This window comes from Coregonus lavaretus, assembly GCF_964263955.1.
Source record: "Coregonus lavaretus genome assembly, chromosome: 11".
NCBI classification, from domain to species: Eukaryota; Metazoa; Chordata; class Actinopteri; order Salmoniformes; family Salmonidae; genus Coregonus; species Coregonus lavaretus.
The window spans coordinates 30,310,753-30,335,515 of record NC_139998.1 but is presented as its reverse complement, the minus strand read 5'-3'; the positions used below and the strand labels follow the sequence as shown (position 1 = coordinate 30,335,515).

The following is a 24,763-nucleotide window of genomic DNA, read 5'->3' as shown; positions in this document are numbered from 1 at the left end:
GCCATGTATCGTGAGATTTTGTGTGAAAACCTCCTTCCATCAGCAAGGGCATTGAAGATGAAACGTGGCTGGGTCTTTCAGCATGACAATGATCCCAAACACACCGCCCGGGCAACGAAGGAGTGGCTTCGTAAGAAGCATTTCAAGGTCCTGGAGTGGCCTAGCCAGTCTCCAGATCTCAACCCCATAGAAAATCTTTGGAGGGAGTTGAAAGTCCGTGTTGCCCAGCGACAGCCCCAAAACATCACTGCTCTAGAGGAGATCTGCATGGAGGAATGGGCCAAAATAGCAGCAACAGTGTGTGAAAACCTTGTGAAGACTTACAGAAAACGTTTGACCTGTGTCATTGCCAACAAAGGGTATATAACAAAGTATTGAGAAACTTTTGTTATTGACCAAATACTTATTTTCCACCATAATTTGCAAATAAAATCATAAAAAATCATACAATGTGGTTTTCTGGAAATTTTTTTCTCATTTTGTCTGTCATAGTTGACGTGTACCTATGATGAAAATTACAGGCCTCTCTCATCTTTTTAAGTGGGAGAACTTGCACAATTGGTGGCTGACTAAATACTTTTTTTCCCCACTGTACATCTCATGTCAGTGATGTCTGGTGTACGCATAGTGTGCGGATAGCTGGGGTCTGTAGCCAACTTTACTGGTATGTTTTTATTTATCCTGAGTGTTTCTGTTTCTCTCTCTCCCTCCCTCCCTCTCTCCCTTCACCCTCCTCTCCCCGCCCGCTGCCCTGACAGGTCTGGAGTCGTTGCGTGACAGTGCCCACTCTACGCCTGTGCGCTCTGTGTCCCATGGGGACTCCTTCATGCCGCGCTCCCGCAGCCTGGCCACGAACGCCAGCGAGGGCTCGGCAGTGATCTCTGACGAGGCCTACAGCCCCTCTGACAGCGTGCTGCCCACCCCCGTGGCAGAGCACAGCCTGGAGTTGGCCGTGGCACGCCAGGTCAATGGAGCCCCCTGCAGCATCGAGGAGGAGAAGGAGTCGGAGGCGGGCACCCCCTCGGTGGGGGATGCAGGCGACTTGGCAGACAGTAGAGCGGCGGTAGAGGGTGCAGGGGGGGCCTCGTCGCTCAGCGAAGTGGAACAGGTGAATAAGTTTGTTTTAAGTGTCCTCCGTTTGCTCCTTGTGACCATTGGACTCCTCTTTGTCTTGCTCCTCCTCCTCATCGTCCTCACCGAATCCGACCTTGACGTTGCATTTTTACGTGATATCCGCCAGACCCCCGAATTTGAGCAGTTCCATTACGAATACTTTTGTCCCCTCAGGCGGTGGTTTGCCTGCAAGCTCCGCTGGGCAGGCAGTTTGCTCATTAACAAATGAGAGAGAGAGTGAGGCCGTAGAGTGCGTAAGCCCATTCGGGGGTTTGAGAAGACGATTAAGGCTCCGGAGAGATGGAGGGCTGCCCCGCCCCAACCATGAACCCAGCTTCTCTCATGATACTCCCGCTGACATACACCTCGGACCACTCCTGGAATCACTGTGCCAGGAGTTTCTCTCTCTCTCCCTCCATTTTGAGTTACTCCCCCTTTTTTCCCTTTACGTTAGTTTCTTTTTTACAAAGCCAGAAGACATGTTAGCATTTTTTTTTTATTTCAGGTATTTTATTTTTTCAAAAAATATAAACAAAAAAATATGAAACTGAAATCAAAGAACTGAAGTATTTTTAGAACTTTACTTTTTAGGAAGTTGACATTTTGTTGCAACGAATGAAAGTTGCCTTAATTTACTATTTACTGTTTGGAACATAAAGCATTTGCATACGAGAGGAATGTGGTGCAAGGATATCAGGAAAGCCATTGAAATGGTTCAGAACGAAGTGAGATAGATACAGTTTTGAAAACATCCATCCCCGTCAATACATCTATAATGGTTTTCATTGGATGGTCATCGATCAGAACACCTTATGTGAGGGAAATTAGAGCAATGTTCATTGTGTCTGTCAAAGTGCAAGTTATTGAAATTGAGTAAGTCAGGATGATTACCAAATGCCTTTTATGAAGAAAAAAGTAGATGATATGAAGACTGTTTTGAATTTGGCTGATTGTTTTAAAGTTATACTTTAGTGGAAATGCAACTACTGTACGTGTATAAAGTAGAAGCTGTGAAGTTGAAATCCATTTGTTAAAGTTTTATAAAGGATACAGTTAAATAAACCAGTAATCATGGTGTTTTGTGACCCCATCGTGTCAGTAGCTGTTAAAAGTGTTGATGATCAACCTCTTCAAAACACTCACTAGCACCAATAGAACCAGTCTAGGTAGATGTCGGTAGGTAGGTCGCAGTTGTAAATGAGAACTTGTTCTCAACTGGCTTACCTGGTTAAATAAAGGTTAAATAAATTTTAAAAATAAAAAAATAAAAAGTGCAATACTCTTATGGTTAAATACTTCAGTACTTTTGAATGAGTGCATTTGTTTTGTCATATTTCTTAATTTAGTTTGATCTACATTTCTGGATTATGTTAAGCTCTGATGAAATTTAAGGATTTCTTTGTATAATGAATTTATGGTTTATTTTAGTTACATATCAACCTTGCTCTTAAGTTTGTGTATATCATACTAAAATTAATTGTTAGCATAAGAATTACAATGATGTACTTTTTGTACAAAGTAGTTTGTTTCCTAATATATTGACAGTTTTTCCATGTATATTTTAACAGAACTGAAATGTTATTTTGTTATTGAAGATTAAATTATACATTTTTTTAGCTGTATTTCAAGTGAGGTCTAGCATTTATGGACATATTGGAAGGGGGGGGGGTTTGACTCAGAAACAGGTATTATATCCAGATCCACTGACTCCCCACAGATCACACCTCTCTCACTCCACCAGCAATGAAGCATCAGTCACTGTATGCATGCTTTTTAGAAGTCAAGACAACTATTTCCAATGCCCACTATGGGCCAGGAAGGCACAACAGATGGTGGAGGAACAATACATATTTTAGAAAGTAGACTGGACTACAATACCAACAGAAAACGTATAGTCAGTCCAAAGACATGTTTTCATGCCTGTAAACATCACAACAAATGCAGATAGTCAATAGTTTTCCAGCGTTTGAGAGGTGACTGTGCACTCTTCTGCCTCATAGCTCAAAGGAGCAATAATTCTGCTGTCATGGCTGCTGGATTCTGGGTAATATCTGTTTTTGTGTTTTTGTCTACCTACTCTACTGTACCTGGTGCAGGTGTGAGTGTGTTTGTGTGTCTGTATGTAGGAATGTAACAAACTTCAAGCTGATAATGTGAAGTTTTGACTGAGAAAAATATGGTCTTATTTTTGAAAAGGGAGAATAAAAGAGAGATTGAAAAGAAAGAGATTGAGTGAGAAAGAGGTAGAGGTACAAGGGATGTCAGAAGAGATGAGCAATGAGGAACTGGTAAGTGACCAGCCTCGCATGAAAGTATGAGTATAGTCAAAGGGGAATGCATATGTGAGCACTTGGTGCTTGTGACTCAATTGGCAGTACAGCCATGCCTGTTTTGGCCTGTTATTTAACACCATTACCTCCACACACCTGCTCCATGCTCTGATCCCCCAGCGGTGCTGCTGCCTGCTCTGCCCTGGGGAGCCCAGCCTGGGCCCATGGAAGCAGAGCACTGTAGCCCCTGGCCCTGAGTGTAGTCTGTCTCCCAACAGCACCCTGCTAGTTGAGGTAGACCCAGCAAGGAAGACACTACAGCATACTGTAGACCCATCAGTACAATGGCTGCATGTCTACTGTAGTTCTTAACCCTCCATCAACAGGTTGGAGCCCAAACATCTGCGATGATAAATATCCATGTTTATGGCAAAGGGGTGGTAAAAGCAGCCTTTAGTAGCAAATCTGGTGTAGTAACAGTTATATACCGTATAAAATTCCTGAGTCAAATATGCATGCTCCCTATGCTAGTATAGCATGCACTTCCAATGAACAGCAGATACAAGGATGGAGGACGACTTGAAAGGTTGAATTTGTCTGTACCTGGATGAGGAGTGTAGATCCGATATGCAAGATAACGGTACTGTTTCATTGTTTTATGCATTCATATTTATTATTTATTACTTGCGAATGCTAAATACTGTAAAGGTCAACAGGACAGTAGGCAGAGTATGTTAGTGTTACTTCTTAAAGGTCAGGGAACTGGAAGAGCAAAAAGTAAGGAAATGTCAATTGATGGTCTACGTTCGTATACATTAGCATTATGTAGCTTCAATGGTCTTTCCAAGCATGCAACAATTAAGGCAGCATCATTCAATGAGCAATAAGCAGTCAAATTGTAAGAGCAAATGGACATAGAAATCTAAACAGAAGTCTTACACTGGATATTGTGCTGTTGGTTTTTTCAGTGTCAAAAATCAGTTTACTGTCACTGTATCTACAATACCAACAAGAGCTCATGGTATGCTCCTTTTCCTTTTTTATAAAAACAGTAATAATGTGAAGAAAAATACAGTTATCATTATTAGTAGTATTTACCACATTTTATAGATAGTGTTTCTTTCATTGTTAGCGCTCTTGTTGGGATGTTGGCCTTCAAAGTTTTGTTCAACAGTACTTCAATGTGACCGAAGCGTCTTTCCCTGTGCCTGGAATCTTTAGTACCTAACAGCTCTGCATTTTACAAAAGGGGCAAATGAGTGAATGGACAGAGACATATATTCAGTGCATCCTCCTCATAAAGTATGGACTACCCTTTAATTTCACAGACTCAAAGGAAAACACTGCTTGTTGTGTAGCTTTGACTTCCCATACTGTAGATGTTGTGTTAATATAGGGTGGTGGTTACTGATCCCATGTCATGTTGTATGGTCAGCACTTATGGCAGCGTGAGTCATCTGTGTGTCTGGGGAAAAGTTCTGTAGTTGTCTCTATCTGTCTGAAATTATCTGTACAGGTACGTTGCCTTTGAAAAACCTTGAATCTATACAGTACATTTGGTCTGGTGATGTCATGTTTAAATTATTTTCTTTGACTGATCTCTATTGGGAACTGGCTGTAGTACTTGTTTGTCTGGTAGATGTTTCAGACTCTTGCTGGTAGTGTGTAAAACAGTATGGAATTGTTCTGATGTTATCTTTGGACATCTGCCATGGTTTACATGCAGTATGTTGGCAATCATTCTGCAGTTAAGTTCTATAGGACAAACTACATTAAAGTTATTGAACATCAGTTAAATTAGCAAAATTTATTTCAAAAGTGAATACATTGGCCATATCCATAAAGCCTGAACTGGAAACCACAGGCTAATACATAACAATGACTGGCTATTATTCTGATAAAAGGAGGTACAATATATTCTACATGTGATGGCTGTTTGCCAGTGACATGAAGAGTAAACAGTAGCCAAGCAAAAAGGCCAGCTTGAAAAAGAATATGCTAGTTTGACTGCATACAAGGTAAATGGCATTGAGCAGTCTTTTCCTGAAGGTCCCCTTTACTCTCACAGTAATACTACTTAACATGTAGAGCGCAGACAGAGCAGCTGAGGGAGTTAATAAAACCAGTCATACTATTGCCACCTTGTAATATGCTTCTGCCCCTTCACCAGCTCCCAAGCAAACAGACGCTCACACAGCACTGCATATACATGTAAATAAGTGTATATGCATACCAGTGTCTGTAGGCATGTCTTATGTATTCTGCATCTTTCCATGTCGGGACTGAAGGTTGCTGTTTATTTACGTAATATGAATATACAAATATATACAAATGTATGTGCCAAATCCAGTCCTTGTTCAGTCTCATCCATTCCGAACCCATGTTTGTACTGTAGGAAACCTTCTGTACAAAACAGTGTTAAATATTGTTTCTCTCTGATAGTCCCTTGTAACTGGTGCCATTAAACTACTCAAACTTGAAATAAACATTGGATAAAAATGTAAAGTGGATTCTTGTGGTTTATGGCTCTTCAATGCACATTCCCATCAATGCAATTAAAATGTAATCATTTTGTATCATCTTTCCATGAAAACAGTATGTCTCTGATATATTTTCTGAAAGTTCATACTATACTGACATCTAGAGGAAACCTCTTCATATTGCATGCTTTTGGGGTAAACGGCAGTAGTCCAGTATTCGAAGTAGGTGTTTCAAGACAAAAATAATCAACACAATCTCCCAAATTAGCTTTGTTCAGGTGAAAGCAGGTGAACGCAATATCACATGTAGGAATCATATTTTCAGAAGCCTTTATTAAAAGGGGAAACCTTCACATCTGAATGGATAACACTAAGAAATACTGTTAAAGAAACAAACCAACAATGATAAATCTAGACAGACTGTAGGACAAAGATAACGCTGTACAAAAATACACATTGTGCAAAAACAGTTCAAATGTAACAAGTAAATCATCTACAGTAAATTGTAAACAGAATGAGTCAGTCTCAAATGCTGTACTGTTGCCTATGACTACGATTTTTTTGCTATTCCATGAAGTCGCTCTGTCAGACTCCAGGTATACCCAGGAATACTCATACAGTGCAGAAAAGGCTGGTTTGAGGAATGGCCGGCTGTTGGTCTGTTGTGTGGGGAGGGCCATGAAGCCGGGCCTCCTTCCCACTGGGGCTGCTGCTGCTGGCCTTGAGCCCCGTCCTCCCCTTCCTGCTGAGCCTCTTCCTGCTGAGCCCCGTCCTGCTGAGCCCCATCCTGCTGAGCCCCATCCTGCTGAGCCCCTTCCTGCTGAGCCCCTTCCTGCTGAGCCCCTTCCTGCTGAACTCCAGCCTTTAGATTCACCTCTGGAGTTAGACCCTGCCCATGACCCGTTGCTGCTGTAACCCCTACACCACGAGAGACAGGAGTGCACAGAATTAATTTCAATGGGAAAATGTAGACTAAAATATGACCTCAGATAAGACATAACACATACCCTTTCAACCTTTTGGATTTCTAGATCGCAGGGGCCTTCTTCCTCCTCTCTCCTCTGCTGTTATTGTTGAAATAACTGGATGACCCAGTGTCTTCCTCCTGGTCTCTGCAGCCTCGCGTCGTGTCTATCCATGCCATAGTAGAGCTTCCAGTGGTGTCAGCCGACTGCTCCTCAGCTGCAGAGAGGTTCAGACAGACACAAACGTTAACAGAAACCAACCACTCTACAGGTCCAACAGCAGGGCACAAATATGACTGAGCAACTTCTTATAATATAATAATAATATGCCATTTAGCAGACGCTTTTATCCAAAGCGACTTACAGTCATGTGTGCATACATTTTTACGTATGGGTGGTCCCGGGGATCGAACCCACTACCCTGGCGTTACAAGCGCCATGCTCTACCATTATTTTCTTTTGGTTAATTCAGCAGGATGCAGTTAGCATATCGACTTGCAGAAATGTCTGAAGTCTAGAGCAAGGGTATTCAACTCTTGGTTGCCTGATGGTTTTCTGTTCTACCTGATAATGAATTGCACCCACCTGGTGTCTCAGGTCTAAATCAGTAAAAAATAAAATGCAGTGGAACTGGCTTCGAGGTCCAGAGTTGAGTTTGAGGAGTTTAGAGCCTAATAATCAACACATATCAAGAAAGGCATTTATAACACAACATATGAATACTCAGTTCTGTTTGGCTAAAAGGGCATTCTGGAGTGGGCATTAATACCAGACAGACAGTTGGAAAATATATTGGACAACTCTGTAGTTCCAACAATGGGTGCCTTTATACAGTTCTAAATCACAGCACCATGCAGACCGTACTTGCTACTAAGTTACAGAAAGCTAAACCAACAACCACACAAACCGAAATTGAATACATTGTAAACGCAGGTTTATAATGTATCTAATTTCATTTGCAATTTGATATGCAATTCAATCTCCTCTACTACAATGAACAGTGTCCTGACGAGACAGCAACTTCGATGCCAGGTGAAATATTGCATCATCAGCTCATTGTTATAGATGCATCCAAATAAATGTCACTAGAAAACAGCTTAAACAAATGCAAATAGAGCTACTTTGCTGTTATTCTGGTTGTACTGTTTGACGTGACTTTGTTAGCCGTTGTTGGCTAGCTTGCAAGCAATAAGAATGTTGCTAGCCTGCATAGCAATCGAACAAAAAGAATGAACGACTGGTGCGCGTATAGAAACCTAACCAATCGAACGAACGACCAGTCCGCTTCTCTAGCAACCTAACTAATAGAACTAACGTCCAGGTTTGGAAGGAGGGTGAAAATGTATTAATTTACACTGAAGAAAAATATAAAACGCAACATGCAACAATTTCAAAGATTTTACGGAGTTACAGTTTATATAAGGAAATCAGTCAATTGAAATAAATTCATTAGGCCCTAATCTATGGATTTCATACAAATGGGAATACAGATATGCATCTGTTGGTCACAGATACCTTAAAAGAAAGGTAGGGGTGTGGATCAGAAAACTAGTCAGTATCTGGTGTGAAAACTATTTGCCTCATGCAGCGTGACGTCTCCTTCACATAGAGTTAGTTGATCAGGCTGTTGATTGTGGCCTGTGGAATGTTGTCCCACTCCTCTTCAATGGCTGTGCGAAGTTGGATATTGGTGGGAACTGGAACACGCTGTCGCACACGTTGATCTAGAGCATCCCAAACATGCCCAATGGGTGACATGTCTGGTGAGTATGCATGCCATGGAGGAACTGGGACATTTTCAGTTTCCAGGAATTGTGTACAGATCCTTGCGACATGGGGTTGTGCATTATCATGCTGAAACATGAGGGGATGGCGGTGGATGAATGGCACGACAATGGACCTCAGGATCTCCTCACGGTATCTCTGTGCATTCAAATTGATTGGTGGAGTGCTGCAGAGATAGTTGTCCTTCTGGAAGGTTCTCCCATCTCCACAGAGGAACTCTAGAGCTCTGTCAGAGTGACCATCAGGTTCTTGGTCAACTCCGTGACCAAGGCCCTTCTCGCCCGATTGCTCAGTTTGGCCGGGCAGCCAGCTCTAGGAAGAGTCTTGGTGGTTCCAAACTTCTTCCATTTAAGCATGATGGAGGCCACTGTGTCCTTGGGGACCTTCAATGCTGCAGACATTTTTTGGTACCCTTCCCCAGATCTGTGCGCCTACACAATCCTGTCTCGGAGCTCTACAGACAATTCCTTAGACCTCATGGCTTGGTTTTTGCTCTGACATGCACTATCAACTGTGGGACCTTATATAGACAGTTGTGTGCCTTTCCAAATCATGTCCAATCTATTGAATTTACCACAGGTGGACTCCAATGAAGTTGTAGAAACATCTCAAGGATGATCCATGGAAACAGGATGCACCTGAGCTCAATTTCGAGTCTCATAGCAAAGGGTCTGAATACTTATGTAAATAAGGTATTTCTGTTTTTTATTTTTTCTAAATGTGTAAACATTTCAAAAAATCTGTTTCCGCTTTGTCATTATGGGGTGTTTTGTGTAGATTGATGAGGACATTTTTTATTTATTCCATTTTAGAATAAGGGTGTAACGTAACAAAATTTGGAAAATGTCAAGGGGTCTGAATACTTTCCGAAGGCACTGTATAAATATGTTATTAAATGCATTTCTATGGGCTAATAGCAGTATGGCCAAATACAATGTTTCATCAAATAATACACACACACACACACACAAACACACACACACACACACACACACACACACACACACACACACACACACTACCAGTCAAAGGTTTGGACACACCTACTCATTCAAGGATTTTTCTATATTTTTACTATGTTTTACATTGTAGAGTAATAGCGAAGACATCAAAACCATGAAAGAACACATATGGAATCATGTAGCAACCAAAAAAGTGTTAAACAAATCTAAATATATTTTAGATTTTAGATTCTTCAACCAGCTTCACCTGGAATGCTTTTCCAACAGTCTTGAAGGAGTTCCCACATATGCTGAGCACTTGTTGGCTGCTTTTCCTTCACTCTGCGGTCCAACTCATCCAAAACCATCTCAACTGGGTTGAGGTCAGGGGATTGTGGAGACCAGGTCATCTGATGCAGCACTACATCGCTCTCCTTCTTGGTAAAATAGTCCTTACACAGCCTGGAGGTGTGTTGGGTCATTGTCCTGTTGAAAAACAAATGATAATCCCACTAAACCCAAACCAGATGGGATGGCGTATCGCTGTAGAATGCTGTGGTAGCCATGCTGGTTAAGTGTGCCTTGAATTCTAAATAAATCACAGACAGTGTCACCAGCAAAGCACCCCCACACCATAACACCACCTCCATGCTTTACGGTGGGAAATACACATGCGGAGATCATCCGTTCACCCACACCGCGTCTCACAAAGACACATTGGTTGGAACCAAAAATCTCCAATTTGGACTCCAGACTAAAGGATACATTTCTACCGGTCTAATGTCCATTGCTCATGTTTCTTGGCCCAAGCAAGTCTCTTCTTCTTATTGGTGTCCTTTAGTAGTGTTTCTTTTGCAGCAATTTGACCATGAAGGCCTGAATCACACAGTCCCCTCTGAACAGTTGATGTTGAGCTGTGTCTGTTTCTTGAACTCTGTGAAGCATTTATTTGGGCTGCAATTTCTGAGGCTGGTAACTCTAATGAACTTATCCTCTGCAGCAGAGGTAATTCTGGGTCTTCCATTCCTGTGGTGGTCCTCATGAGAGCCAGTTTCATCATAGCGCTTGATGGTTTTTGTGACTTCACTTGAAGAAACTTTCAAAGTTCTTGAAATGTTCCGTATTGACTGACCTTCATGTCTTAAAGTAAGGATGGACTGTCGTTTCTCTTTGCTTATTTGAGCTGTTCTTGCCATGATATGGACTTGAAATGCATTCCAGGTGACTACCTCATGAAGCTGGTTGAGAGAATGCCAAGAGTGTGCAAAGCTGTCATCAAGGCAAAGGGTGGCTATTTGAAGAATCTCAAATATAAAATATATTTTTATTTGTTTAACACCTTTTTGGTTACTACATGATTCCATATGTGTTATTTCATATTTTTGATGTCTTTACAATTATTCTACAATGTAGAAAATAGAAAAAATAAAGAAAAACCCTTTAATGAGTATGTGTGTCCAAACCTTTGACTGGTACTGTATATATTTTTTATACAGTAGGGAAAAAAAGTATTTAGTCAGCCACCAATTGTGCAAGTTCTCCCACTTAAAAAGATGAGAGAGGCCTGTAATTTTCATCATAGGTACACATCAACTATGACAGACAAATTGAGAAAAAAAATCCAGAAAATCACATTGTAGGACTTTTAATGAATTTATTTGCAAATTATGGTGGAAAATAAGTATTTGGTCACCTACAAACAAGCAAGATTTCTGGCTCTCACAGACCTGTAACTTCTTCTTTAAGAGGCTCCTTTGTCCTCCACTCGTTACCTGTATTAATGACACCTGTTTGAACTTGTTATCAGTATAAAAGACACCTGTCCACAACCTCAAACAGTCACACTCCAAACTCCACTATGGCCAAGACCAAAGAGCTGTTAAAGGACACCAGAAACAAAATTGTAGACCTGCACCAGGCTGGGAAGACTGAATCTGCAATAGGTAAGCAGCTTGGTTTGAAGAAATCAACTGTGGGAGCAATTATTAGGAAATGGAAGACATACGAGACCACTGTTAATCTCCCTCGATCTGGGGTTCCACGCAAGATCTCACCCCGTGGGGTCAAAATGATCACAAGAACGGTGAGCAAAAATCCCAGAACCACACGGGGGGACCTAGTGAATGACCTGCAGAGAGCTGGGACCAAAGTAACAAAGCCTACCATCAGTAACACACTACGCCGCCAGGGACTCAAAACCTGCAGTGCAAGACGTGTCCCCCTGCTTAAGCCAGTACATGTCCAGGCCCGTCTGAAGTTAGCTAGAGTGCATTTTGATGATCCAGAAGAGGATTGGGAGAATGTCATATGGTCAGATGAAACCAAAATATAACTTTTTGGTAAAAACTCAACTCGTCGTGTTTGGAGGACAAAGAATGCTGAGTTGCATCCAAAGAACACCATACCTACTGTGAAGCATGGGGGTGGAAACATCATGCTTTGTGGCTGTTTTTCTGCAAAGGGACCAGGACGACTGATCCGTGTAAAGGAAAGAATGAATGAGGCCAAGTATCGTGAGATTTTGTGTGAAAACCTCCTTCCATCAGCAAGGGCATTGAAGATTAAACGTGGCTGGGTCTTTCAGCATGACAATGATCCCAAACACACCGCCCGGGCAACGAAAGAGTGGCTTCGTAAGAAGCATTTCAAGGTCCTGGAGTGGCCTAGTCAGTCTCCAGATCTCAACCCCATAGAAAATCTTTGGAGGGAGTTGAAAGTCCGTGTTGCCCAGCGACAGCCCCAAAACATCACTGCTCTAGAGGAGATCTGCATGGAGGAATGTGCCAAAATACCAGCAACAGTGTGTGAAAACCTTGTGAAGACTTACAGAAAACGTTTGACCTGTGTCATTGCCAACAAAGGGTATATAACAAAGTATTGAGAAACTTTTGTTATTGACCAAATACTTATTTTCCACCATAATTTGCAAATAAATTCATTAAAAATCCTACAATGTGATTTTCTGGAATTTTTTTTCTCATTTTGTCTGTCATAGTTGATGTGTACCTATGATGAAAATTACAGGCCTCTCTCATCTTTTTAAGTGGGAGAACTTGCACAATTGGTGGCTGACTAAATACTTTTTTCCCCCACTGTAAACATGAATGTCTGAGCTACAGACCAAGTAATACATGTAAGAAAAAATAATCACATTTGTTTAGTAGAAGGAACAATACAATTCAATCTCAAGGCTGCTCTATATCTTGAATGTTCTTGCCAGGATAGGTGAATTTAGTAGGCTTGGCCACAGGGGCTGGTGTAGCTGGTTTATTTTGCCATGGTAATGTACTTGGTCCACCCTTATGCACCGCTTTAGTGACAGCACTGTAGTCCTGCCTTGATGCTGAGCTCGGGGGTTCATCAAAGTAATCAGTGATATCTGAATCATTGATGTAATCTATGTCAAAGTCATCAATGAAAAAATCGACTGATCAACATCACAAGTTTGTTTTTTGGAGATGGTGTAATTCCATGGAGAGTCACAATTACTTTGGCCTCTTGTAGATACTTTCCCCCCGTCTTCAGTGAAAATAGGACTTGCCAGAGTGCTGGGTTTCCAAGAGGTGCTTTGTGTCGGAACTCCATTGATCATGCAGTCAGTCCTCAAACACACTGCTGTCGTAGTCCACAGATATAACTGAGGACCTCCTGAACAGAAGGGCTTTCATGGAAGGATCTCCTTTATCCTTGGGCTGGCAAGTTGTGGAAGACAGGACACTCGGTGTAGCAAAATAAAAGGTTCCAAGACAGTGCTGTCTGGCCGTTGTGTCATGAAATATGTGTCACTGCTGCCAGTAATCCTTTTCCTGAGGGTAAAAAGTGTGATATGACTAGCAGATCAATACATGTCACAGTAAAATTACAGCTGAAACTTAATCTCCAGCTGTTGTCCCATATTAAATAGTTCAGGATCAAGGAATTACCTGTGAGCCCGCTGCAGTAAGAGTTCTGTCCCACAGGACAGGCCTATCAGTTCATGCTCAGGGATGGAATCCACCAGAGCACAGATGGACTCCATGATACTCAAAAACGGATCTTCTGACTTTGGATTGGTGACTAAAGGGACAAATAAAATGATGATGGAGGCAATACAATATAATTATATGCATACTGGTATGTTCACTGACATTTTCAAAATAAACTGAAACATCTGGCTTAAACATAACCCATATTATTCACCTCTTCTTTCGTTAGGAGGACCATCAGACACTCTCTGCAGGATTGACACCCTTGTTGATACAGCGCTGATGTCTTGACTGATCTGGAAAGATGGCGCAGGAGGAAATGGCTGCTGTTTTACGGCCCTCAAACCAATTGTGCTATTATGTGTGTTTTTTCGCGTTATTTGTAATTTATTCTGTACATAATGTTTCTGCCATCGTCTCTTATGACCAAAAAGAGCTTCTGGATATCAGGACAGCGATTACTCACCTCATATTGGACGAAGATTTTTTCTTCAACGAGTCGGACGCGAAGGATATTCTACAGACACCCGACATGGCCCAAATCCCCGTCATTCGCATGAGAAAGAGACAGAGATATCGGGAAGTAGGTCGGGGTGCCTTATAAGGATCCGATGGCGAGCAAGTAATCTGCCTCTTCCATCAATCCTATTAGCCAACATACAATCATTTGAAAACACAATGGACGACCTAAGATCAAGGATATCCTACCAACGGGACATTAAAAACTGTAATATCTTATGTTTCACCGAGTCGTGGCTGAACGACGACATTGATAACATACAGCTGGCGGGATATACGCTACATCGGCAGGATAGAACGGCTGACTCCGGTAAGACAAGTGTTGGCGATTTGTGTATATTTGTAAACAACAGCTGGTACAGAACATCTAATACTAAGGAAGTCTCGAGGTTTTGCTCGCCTGAGGTAGAGTATCTCATGATAAGCTGTAGACCACACTATTTACCAAGAGAGTTTTCTTCTATATTTTTCGTAGCTGTCTATTTACCACCACAAACCGATGCTGGCACTAAGATTGCACTCAATGAGCTGTATAAGTCATAAGCAAACAGGAAAACGCTCATCCAGAGGCAGCGCTCCTAGTGGCCTGGGACTTTAATGCAGGGAAACTTAAATCCGTTCTACCAGCATGTTAAATGTGCAACCAGAGGAAAAAAAACTCTAGACCACCTTTACTCCACACAGAGACGCGTACAACGCTCTCCCCTGCCCTCCATTTGGCAAATCTGACCATAATTCAATCCTCCTGATTCCTGCTTATAAGCAAAAACTAAAGCAGGTAGCACCAGTGACTCGGTTAATAAGGAAGTGGTCAGATGACGCAGATGCTAAGCTACAGGACTGTTTTGCTAGCACAGACTGGAATATGTTCCGGGATTTTTCCGATGGCATTGAGGAGTACACCACATCAGTCACTGGCTTCATTAATTAATGCATCAATGACGTCTTCCCCACAGTGACCGTACGTACATACCCCAACCAGAAGCTATGGATTACAGGCAACATACGCACTGAGCTAAAGGGTAGAGCTGCCGCTTTCAAGGAGTGGGACTCTAACCCGGAGGCTTTTAAGAAATCCCGCTATGCCCTCCGACGAACAATCAAACAGGCAAAGAGTCAATACAGGACTAAGATTGAATCGTACTACACCGGCTCCGACGCTCGTCGGATGTGGCAGGGCTTGCAAACTATTACAGACTACAAAGGGAAGCACAGCCGCAAGCTGCCCAGTGACACAAGCCTACCAGACGAGCTAAATCACTTCTATGCTCGCTTCGAGGCAAGCAACACTGAAGCATGCATGAGAGCATCAGCTGTTCCGGATGACTATGTGATCACGCTCTCCGTAGCCGATGTGAGTAAGACTTTTAAGCAGGTCAACATTCACAAGGCCCGCAAGGCCAGACGGATTACCAGGATGTGTTCTCCGAGCATGCGCTGACCAACTGGCAAGTGTCTTCACTGACATTTTCAACATGTCCCTGACTGAGTCTGTAATACCAACATGTTTCAAGCAGACCACCATAGGCCCTGTGCCCAAAAACACTAAGATAACCTCCCTAAATGACTACCGACCCGTAGCACTCACGTCTGTAGCCATGAAATGCTTTGAAAGGCTGGTCATGGCTCACATCAACACCATTATCCCAGAAACCCTAGACCCACTCCAATTTGCATACTGCCCCAACAGATCCACAGATGATGCAATCTCTATTGCACTCCACACTGCCCTTTCCCACCTGGACAAGAGGAACACCTACATGAGTATACTATTAATTGACTACAGCTCAGCATTCAACACCGTAGTGCCCTCAAAGCTCATCACTAAGCTAAGGACCCTGGGACTAAACACCTCCCTCTGCAACTGGATCCTGGACTTCCTTACGGGCCACCCCAGGTGGTATGGGTAGGTAACAACACATTTGCCATGTTGATCCTCAACACGGGGGCCCCTCAGGGGTGCGTGCTCAGTCCCCTCCTGTACTCCCTGCTCACCCATGACTGCACTGCCAGGCACGACTCCAACACCATCATTAAGTTTGCAGACGGCACAACAGTGGTAGGCCTGATCACCGACAATGATGAGACAGCCTATAGGGAGGAGGTCAGAGACCTGGCCGTGTGATGCCAGGATAACAACCTCTCCCTCAACGTGATCAAGACAATGGAGATGATTGTGGACTACAGAAAAAAAAGGGCTGTAGTGGAACAGGTTGAGAGCTTCAAGTTCCTTGGTGTCTACATCACCAACAAACTATCATGGTCCAAACACACCAAGACAGTCGTGAAGAGGGCACGACAAATCCTATTCCCCCTCAGGAGACTGGAAAGATTTGGCATGGGTCCTCAGATCAATTCTACAGCTGCACCATCGAGAGTATCCTGACTGGTTGCATCACCGCCTGGTATGGCAACTGCTCGGCCTCCGACCGCAAGGCACTACAGAGGGTAGTGCATACGGCCCAGTACATCACTGGGGCCAAGCTTCCTGCCATCCAGGACCTCTATACCAGGTGGTGTCAGAGGAAGGCCCTCAAAATTGTCAAAGACTCGAGCCACCCTAGTCATAGACTGTTCTCTCTACTAGGGCACGGCAAGCGCTACCGGAGCGCCAAGTCTAGGTCCAAAAGGCTTCTCAACAGCTTCTACCCCCAAGCCATGAGACTCATGAACAGCTAATCATGGCTACCCTGACTATTTGCAATGCACTGCCCCGCCACCCCCACCCCCTCTTTTACGCCACCCCCTCTTTTACGCTGCTGCTACTGTGTTTATTATTTATGCATAGTCACTTTAACTCTACCCACATGTACATATTACCTCAATTACCTCGACTAGCCGGTGCCCCCGCACATTGACTCTACACCGGTAACCCCCTGAATATAGCCTCATAACAGTTATTTTATTTTACTGCTGCTCTTTAGTTATTAGCTTTTTTTTTTTTTTTTTAATTTTTATGCATTGTTGGTTAAGGGCTTGTAAGTAAGCATTTCACTGTAATGTCTACACCTGTTGTATTCGGCGCATGTGGCAATAAAATTTGATTTGATTTGTACACACCATCATGGTAATGCATGAAATCAGAGGTCACCTCATAGGCAAGGCTGACAGGGTTGTGTCTGGCCACTGCATCCAGCATACCCATTTCATCATACTGCCATGGAATAAACATACAATAAAATGACTGCCTGGGTAGTCAATGCACAAAACAATCCAAAGTAATGTGCATTTACTTACCTTTGTTATGTTGACCACATACTTAACGAAAGCAGCAGCCAAATCAGTCTTGAACTTGCAAGTGCCCTCCTTCAAAATGATTCCAACATAAATGATGTTAATAGATTGTCGCCTTTCGAAGTGCTAGTACTGTAGTTGTTATAAAGATGGCATTGCTGTTTACATACATGTGCTGTGTATGGATAGTCATCCTCTGTCATGAGTCCCTTGTTATACTTGATGTACTCAAATGCTTGACTGGGGAGGCCGCTAAAATATACTTTTTTTCAGAGCCTCAGTAAGAATCGAATAGTGTCCAGTTAGACCAAGAGATTTTTGTGAATATACAGTATTTACAAGGAAATAGGTTTTCCAGTGGTGACACTCACCCCTTACAGCCATGGTTGTTGAAGGCCTGAGCACAGTCCACTAGTTGCTGCTCTGACTGAACAATATAAAGATAGCAGCAGTTGGATAAAATATATTGCTGCTCACATGACTTCACGATCAGAGATGGGACAAGAATTTCAATTAATTCCAAAAGGTATTGCAATCACTGGTAATAAATCGAGGCAACTACTAGCCTTAAACGCAATTGTAAAAATTGTATTGAATTGCCTCAGTAAAAGGAGGCCAGCTTTCCTTCCCACTTTGTGTTAGAATAGAGAAGTAGATAAGAAAGTATCTCACCAGTTGTAGGAGTTTCCCTGTTGTGATGGCTGTGACTGACTCCAAACAGCCTGTAGTGGAAAAGGTCCAGCAGCTACCACAGGGCCCCTGAATACCACAAATCAACATCTACCTTCAGCACATCAAATCAAATCAAACTTTATTTGTCACATGCGCCGAATACAACACGTGTAGACCTTACCGTGAAATGCTTACTTACAAGCCCTTAACCAACAACGCAATTCAAGAAAGAGTTAAGAAAATATTTACCAAATAAACTAAAGTAAAAAATAATAAAAAGTAACACAATAAAATAACAATAACAAGGCTATATACAGGGGTACCGGTACCGAGTCAATGTGCTAGTCCAGGTAATTTGTACATGTAGGTAGGGGTAAAGTGACTATGCATAGATAAGGGTGGTAGAAGCTGTTAAGGAGCCTTTTGGTCCTAGACTTGGCACTCCGGTACCGCGGTACCGCTTGCCGTGCGGTAGCAGAGAGAACAGCCTATGACTTGGGTGACTGGAGTCTTTGACAATTTTTTGGGCTTTCCTCATACAGTAGTGTTCCGCTTACCTTGCCAGATAATGCCTGATTTTATCCTCGAAAAGATGTCCTATACTGTATGTGTAAGGATACCTGGTTCTTCACGGCTGTGCCATAGTGCCCTTTCTTTCTCCAGTCGACCGAGTCTGGATATGGTCCATTGCTGCTCACATGACTCCCTTTAGTGGCAGAACAGATCTAAGAAAGACACAGTCAATTAAAATGTATTTTTTCAAGTAAAAACCATGAGAAGTATACCTAACAGGAACATAAATACCTGGGGCTCAGTCAAGAGGAAAGATTGTCTGAATTCAACAAAGGTCAAGTCCGAGAACTGATTCAGTCCCACTAGGTAGAGGTCAAATGTCAGAAGATGGCATAATTAATATGCTGACATACTCAAAGGATATGGACACTTCTATCAACTGAAGAAACCCAACTATAATGCAATTATTCATACTTGTGAACTTGTGATTCCCTTCATTGTGATGGTCAAGCCTTCTATTGTTCTCAATAAAGATCTGAAGTCTGTGGTAGTACTCCTCCATGTCATACACCTTATTGTACTGCACGGATAACACAGTAACATAAAACAATTCAGGTCATTGTGAATTTACAATTTAATTTTATGTGGATACAGTGCATTCCAGTATGCATTAGATAAAACACTCAATAGATAATGCCAAGAGTGTGCAAAGCTGTCATCAAGGCAAAGGGTGGCTATTTGAAGAATCTCAAATATAAAATATATTTGATTTGTTTAACACTTTTCTGGTTACTACATGATTCCATATGTGTTATTTCATAGTTTTGATGTCTTCACTATTATTCTACAATGTAGAAAATAGTAAAAATAAAGAAAAACCCTTGAACGAGTAGGTGTGTCCAAACTTTTGACTGGTACTGTATGTCACCAGTTAAACCAACTTGCAAGTAGCCTACCAATTCATTTTTAATGTATTAAGGTAAACAATGTTGATTATTTAATTCAAATATTTGAAGCCTAAGTCATATGATAAACTATGGGCTAGATAAATAATGTTGAAATGTCATTAGCATTTGAGCACATTTGTAAGCTAGCTAGCTATACAAAAAAAACTAGGCTAATTTAATTCACCACTTTACAAGCTAGCCAGCTAACTTTCAAATAAACGTACATTTTTATTATGTGATATGCCAAATAGAGCTACAGACCCAGCCTGACATTGGCAATTAGCTAATTGTTGATTTTATTTCAGTATTTCAGTGTGGAGTCAATTGAAGGGACTATGTTTCATGAAGCCATTATTAGAACAATGTTGCTGACTGAGAGGAGGTACACTATTACATTTACATTTTACATTTTAGTCATTTAGCAGACGCTCTTAACCAGAGCGACTTACAGGAGCAATTAGGGTTAAGTGCCTTGCTCAAGGGCACATTAACGTCATTTAGCAGACGCTCTTAGCCAGAGCGACTCACAAATTGGTGCGTTCACCCTATAGCCAGTGGGATAACCACTTTACAATTTGGGGGGGGGGGGGGTTAGAAGGAATACTTTATCCTATCCCAGGTATTCCTTAAAGAGGTGGGGTTTCAAATGTCTCCGGAAGGTGGTGAGTGACTCCGCTGTCCTGGCGTCGTGAGGGAGCTTGTTCCACCATTGGGGTGCCAGAGCAGCGAACAGTTTTGACTGGGCTGAGCGGGAGCTATGCTTCCGCAGAGGAAGGGGAGCCAGCAGGCCAGAGGTGGATGAACGCAATGTCCTCGTTTGGGTGTAGGGACTGATCAGAGCCTGAAGGTACAGAGGTGCCGTTCCCCTCACTGCTCCATAGGCAAGCACCATGGTCTTGTAGCGGATGCGAGCTTCAACTGGAAGCCAGTGGAGTGTGCGGAGGAGGGGGGTGACGTGAGAGAACTTGGGAAGGTTGAACACCAGACGGGCTGCGGCATTCTGGATGAGTTGTAGGGGTTTAATGGCACAGGCAGGGAGCCCAGCCAACAGCGAGTTGCAGTAGTCCAGACGGGAGATGACAAGTGCCTGGACCAGGACCTGCGCCGCTTCCTGTGTAAGGCAGGGTCGCACTCTCCGAATGTTGTAGAGCATGAACCTGCAGGAGCGGGTCACCGCCTTGATGTTGGCGGAGAACGACAGGGTGTTGTCCAGGGTCACGCCTAGGCTCTTCGCACTCTGGGAGGAGGACACAGCGGAGTTGTCAACCGTGATGGCGAGATCATGGAACGGGCAGTCCTTCCCCGGGAGGAAGAGCAGCTCCGTCTTGCCAGGGTTCAGCTTGAGGTGGTGATCCGTCATCCATACTGATATGTCTGCCAGACATGCAGAGATGCGATTCGCCACCTGGTTATCAGAAGGGGGAAAGGAGAAGATTAGTTGTGTATCGTCAGCGTAGCAATGATAGGAAAGGCCATGTGAGGATATGACAGAGCCAAGTGACTTGGTGTATAGGGAGAAAAGGAGAGGGCCCAGAACCGATCCCTGGGGGACACCAGTGGTGAGAGCACGTGGTGCGGAGACAGCTTCCCGCCACGCCACTTGGTAGGAGCGACCGGTCAGGTAGGACGCAATCCAGGAGTGAGCCGCGCCGGAGATGCCCATCTCGGAGAGGGTGGAGAGGAGGATCTGATGGTTCACAGTATCAAAGGCAGCAGACAGGTCTAGAAGGACAAGAGCAGAGGAGAGAGAGTTAGCTTTAGCAGTGCGGAGAGTCTCCGTGACACAGAGAAGAGCAGTCTCAGTTGAATGACCAGTCCTGAAACCTGATTGGTTTGGATCAAGAAGGTCATTCTGAGAGAGATAGCAAGAGAGTTGGCTAAAGACGGCACGCTCAATAGTTTTGGAAAGAAAAGAAAGAAGGGATACTGGTCTGTAGTTGTTGACATCAGTGGGGTCGAGTGTTGGTTTTTTGAGAAGGGGAGTAACTCTCGCTCTCTTGAAGACGGAAGGGACATGGCCAGCGGTCAAGGATGAGTTGATCAGCGAGGTGAGGTAGGGGAGAAGGTCACCGGAGATGGTCTGGAGAAGGGAGGAGGGGATGGGGTCAAGCGGGCAGGTTGTTGGGCGGCCTGCAGTCACAAGTCGCAGGATTTTATCTGGAGAGAGAGGGGAGAAAGAAGTCAAAGCATAGGGTAGGGCAGTGTGAGCAGGACCAGCAGTGTCATTAGACTTAACAAACGAGGATCGGATGTCGTCAACCTTCTTTGCTGACAGGTGTATAAAATCGAGTACACCGCCATGCAATCTCCATAGCCAAACATTGGCAGTAGAATGGCCTTACTGAAGCGCTCAGTGACTTTAAATGTGGCGCCGTCATAGGATGCCACCTTTCCAACAAGTCAGTTCGGCAAATTTCTGCCCTGCTAGAGCTTCCCCGGTCAACTGTAAGGGCTGTTATTGTTAAGTGGGAACGTCTAGTAGCAACAACGGCTCAGCCGCTGACAATTCTAGACGATTCTGTTCTTCCAACTTTGTGGCAACAGTTTGGGGAAGGCCCTTTATTGTTTCAGCATGACAATGCCCCCGTGCACAAAGCGAGGTCCATACAGAAATGGTTTGTCGAGATCGGTGTGGAAGACCTTGATTGGCCTTTACAGAGCCGTGACCTCAACCCCCTCGAACACCTTTGGGATGAATTGGAACGCCGACTGCGAGCCAGGCCTAATCGCTCAACATCAGTGCCCGACCTAATCATTGCTCTTGTGGCTGAATGGATCAAGTCCCCGCAGCAATGTTCCAACATCTAGTGTAACGCCTTCCCAGAAGAGTGGAGGCTGTTAGAGCAGCAAAGGGGGGACCAACTCCATATTAATGCCCATGATTTTGGAATGAGATGTTCGACGAGTAGGTGTCCACATACTTTTGTTCATGTGGTGTATGTATAAATTATTTATAATAAATTATGTATAATAAGTATTGGATTCAATAGCCTAGTTAATCATTACATGACTTTTAACACACTATGTTTTGCTCAGTCTGGCAGTAACCCAGAACTATCAGAGGTAGAGGATCTCTCTTTCAGCTGCTGCTGACAAAAATTTAATGTAAATTGTTCTTCTACATCATAATAATTATATGTCTGCATAGCATTTTGTCTGTATTTTGGCAGATTAACTCATGCTTATTTCTGAAGATGAACTCGTGTTTTCTCTCACTTTTTCTTCTTCTCTTGAATCACTGTGTCCGACTCCAAACCCCCACAACTGAATAAATAAGAGCATATCATGAGTGCACTGATTCCAAAACAGAGCTGAGAGCTCTCCATGCACAATGGGGCCCATAAATAAATATCCCATGGTTTTTCTCTCCCATACCCCTATCCCATTATCAATAATGCAACAGAAAATGTGTTTAATAGCTTTTTATTGCAACAACACAAATTATTTCACCTCCAGCACATGCTATGGCAGAGTGTGTGTTTGTGTGGTGTGTGTGTGCATGTGATAGAGGGGGATGGGGAGAGAGAAAAGAGAGAAAAAAAATAGCATTGTTTTCTCACAAACACACTTGAGACAACAATGCCCCTGAGATAGAATAGATTTATTAGCAAGAGGTAATCAGGAAACATACATTTTTTCTTTTTTACAAAACTGGAAATATTTCTCAAGCTGTGGAAATAAACATAAGGGTTGAAAGATAATTCTCATACCACTGGGTATTGCTAACAGCAAAACGTTTGTTTGTTAATATTTCATTTATAAGAGTATGTGCACGTATAAGTGTATACAGTATATATATGTATATATATTGTTTTAATATTGTCTGATACAGTGTTGCATGCCTGCCATATGAGCTTTAAATGTTTCTAGACTGTACATGGTAAAAATACATACAAATATTCACAGAATAAGCACTACATTACTATATTCCTGCTAAGAGAATGATTATAGACAGGATTACAGTATATGCAAAACACTTTGAAGTTGTCTTCTACCTCTAAGTCATGGTTTCAAAATTACAATTGTTGTAGCATTTTGTGTTGAAGCTTGGGATACAATGCTTTTCAGAGGTGTACTTGACACTGTTCCACATTAAGAAATATGCAGGGCTGCATGTACAAAATGTACAGCATACATTTCAGCAAGGTGAAATAACAACAACAAAGTACAAAATACTTCCCTGTGTTCTTGTAACCCCTTACCTTATACTAATACTACAAAAATACCTTTTGAATGCTGCAGGCGGAGTAACTCATTCACTTACTTTTATCATACTCTTAAACAACAATGCATTTAACAGAGTGATATACGGTCACGTTCCACAATCACTGGAACAGCAAAAGGACATAGATTGTCTTTGAATTATACAGTATAATAGCGGAATAACCTTTTACTGTACACAAATATCACAAAGCCTGAAAATACTACAATTTCAAGGGTGTTGCTTTATTTTTCTTTAATATGTGTGCTCCGTTAAGTTTAAATTGAAAGCAAACAAACATGTGCTTTGAAAAAGGGAAACAGCTACAATGGCATGCTCCAAGAATAGCAGCAAACTTCCCCAAACTCCTAGTCAAACAAGATGTCACCCACAACTAATCATTGTCAAACTGGAAGTACTCTTGTATTGGAGATATAACGTACACTGGCTTATTACCAGCCCTTTAAATAACATGGATTAATAGAGTTTATTCTGCAAAACAAAATGGAATTCATGGCTACTTGACTTGAATTACTTCTGCAAATATACAGTAAGAGGTTTGTGATTTAACCGCGTGTTACAATGCAACATGCAACAGTAATGAAATAAAGCTACAAATATTGTTAATCATGTTCTAGGTTAGGGTGTATTCACACTGGACTTCAATTTGTTTTCAAAACAAACCAGACCTGGCTGGTTCTTAGATAAAAGCTTGTTGTGTGAATATGCCCTTATATATTAGTTATTCTTCATTCATTTCAGAACAGATTCAGTACTGTGCTGCAAGTCAATAACTTCTACTAAGAGCAGGTGTTTCCTGTATCAGGCAAGTGTAATATCTTATTATGTAAGAATCACTCCTCATGACGACAAGACAAAGCTCTGTGGGGCTAGTGGCGCTCACATCTCTGTCACAACTGTGACAAGATTACTCAAATGTTGATAGAGCTACAAAAAGTGGAAGCAAATAATCAAAGCAGGGAGGAGGCGGGATTGATATAGAACAATTAAAGGTACACTCATTGGTTTAGCCGCATCAATTTTGGGTTTAAAAATGTCCATGTTGTTTTACCTGGTTAGATTTTTACAATGCTACATCAGTTGCAGATAAACACATTATATCTATTTGAGTAAAGAGAACAATCTTTCCTGTACAGT

General features: G+C 42.5%; 2 protein-coding genes across 3 annotated transcripts in view; one reads left to right on the top strand and one right to left on the bottom strand.

The window, feature by feature from the left end:
* LOC311136816 (FERM domain-containing protein 5-like) overlaps nucleotides 1–1,342 on the top strand; it is a gene marked incomplete at both ends in the record, with an annotated part of 101,543 nt that extends 100,201 nt beyond the window's left edge. For both annotated transcript variants that reach the window (XM_084171105.1, XM_084171104.1), the window contains one exon: nucleotides 759–1,342. In XM_084171105.1, coding sequence (XP_084027231.1) covers nucleotides 759–1,342 — 584 coding nt within the window. The remainder of the gene's footprint in view (nucleotides 1–758) is intronic.
* A 2,781-nt stretch (nucleotides 1,343–4,123) lies between these two features.
* Nucleotides 4,124–23,677, bottom strand: LOC311137505 (pro-cathepsin H-like; the record flags this gene model as incomplete). Its single annotated transcript, XM_084172035.1, has 11 exons — nucleotides 4,124–4,145; nucleotides 6,565–6,781; nucleotides 17,048–17,192; nucleotides 17,276–17,344; nucleotides 17,443–17,524; nucleotides 17,644–17,699; nucleotides 17,945–18,031; nucleotides 18,565–18,669; nucleotides 18,749–18,819; nucleotides 18,932–19,037; nucleotides 23,669–23,677. The coding sequence occupies 11 exons, from the start codon at nucleotides 23,675–23,677 to the stop codon at nucleotides 4,124–4,126; spliced, it is 969 nt and encodes a 322-aa protein (XP_084028161.1).
* Nucleotides 23,678–24,763: the final 1,086 nt, after the last annotated feature.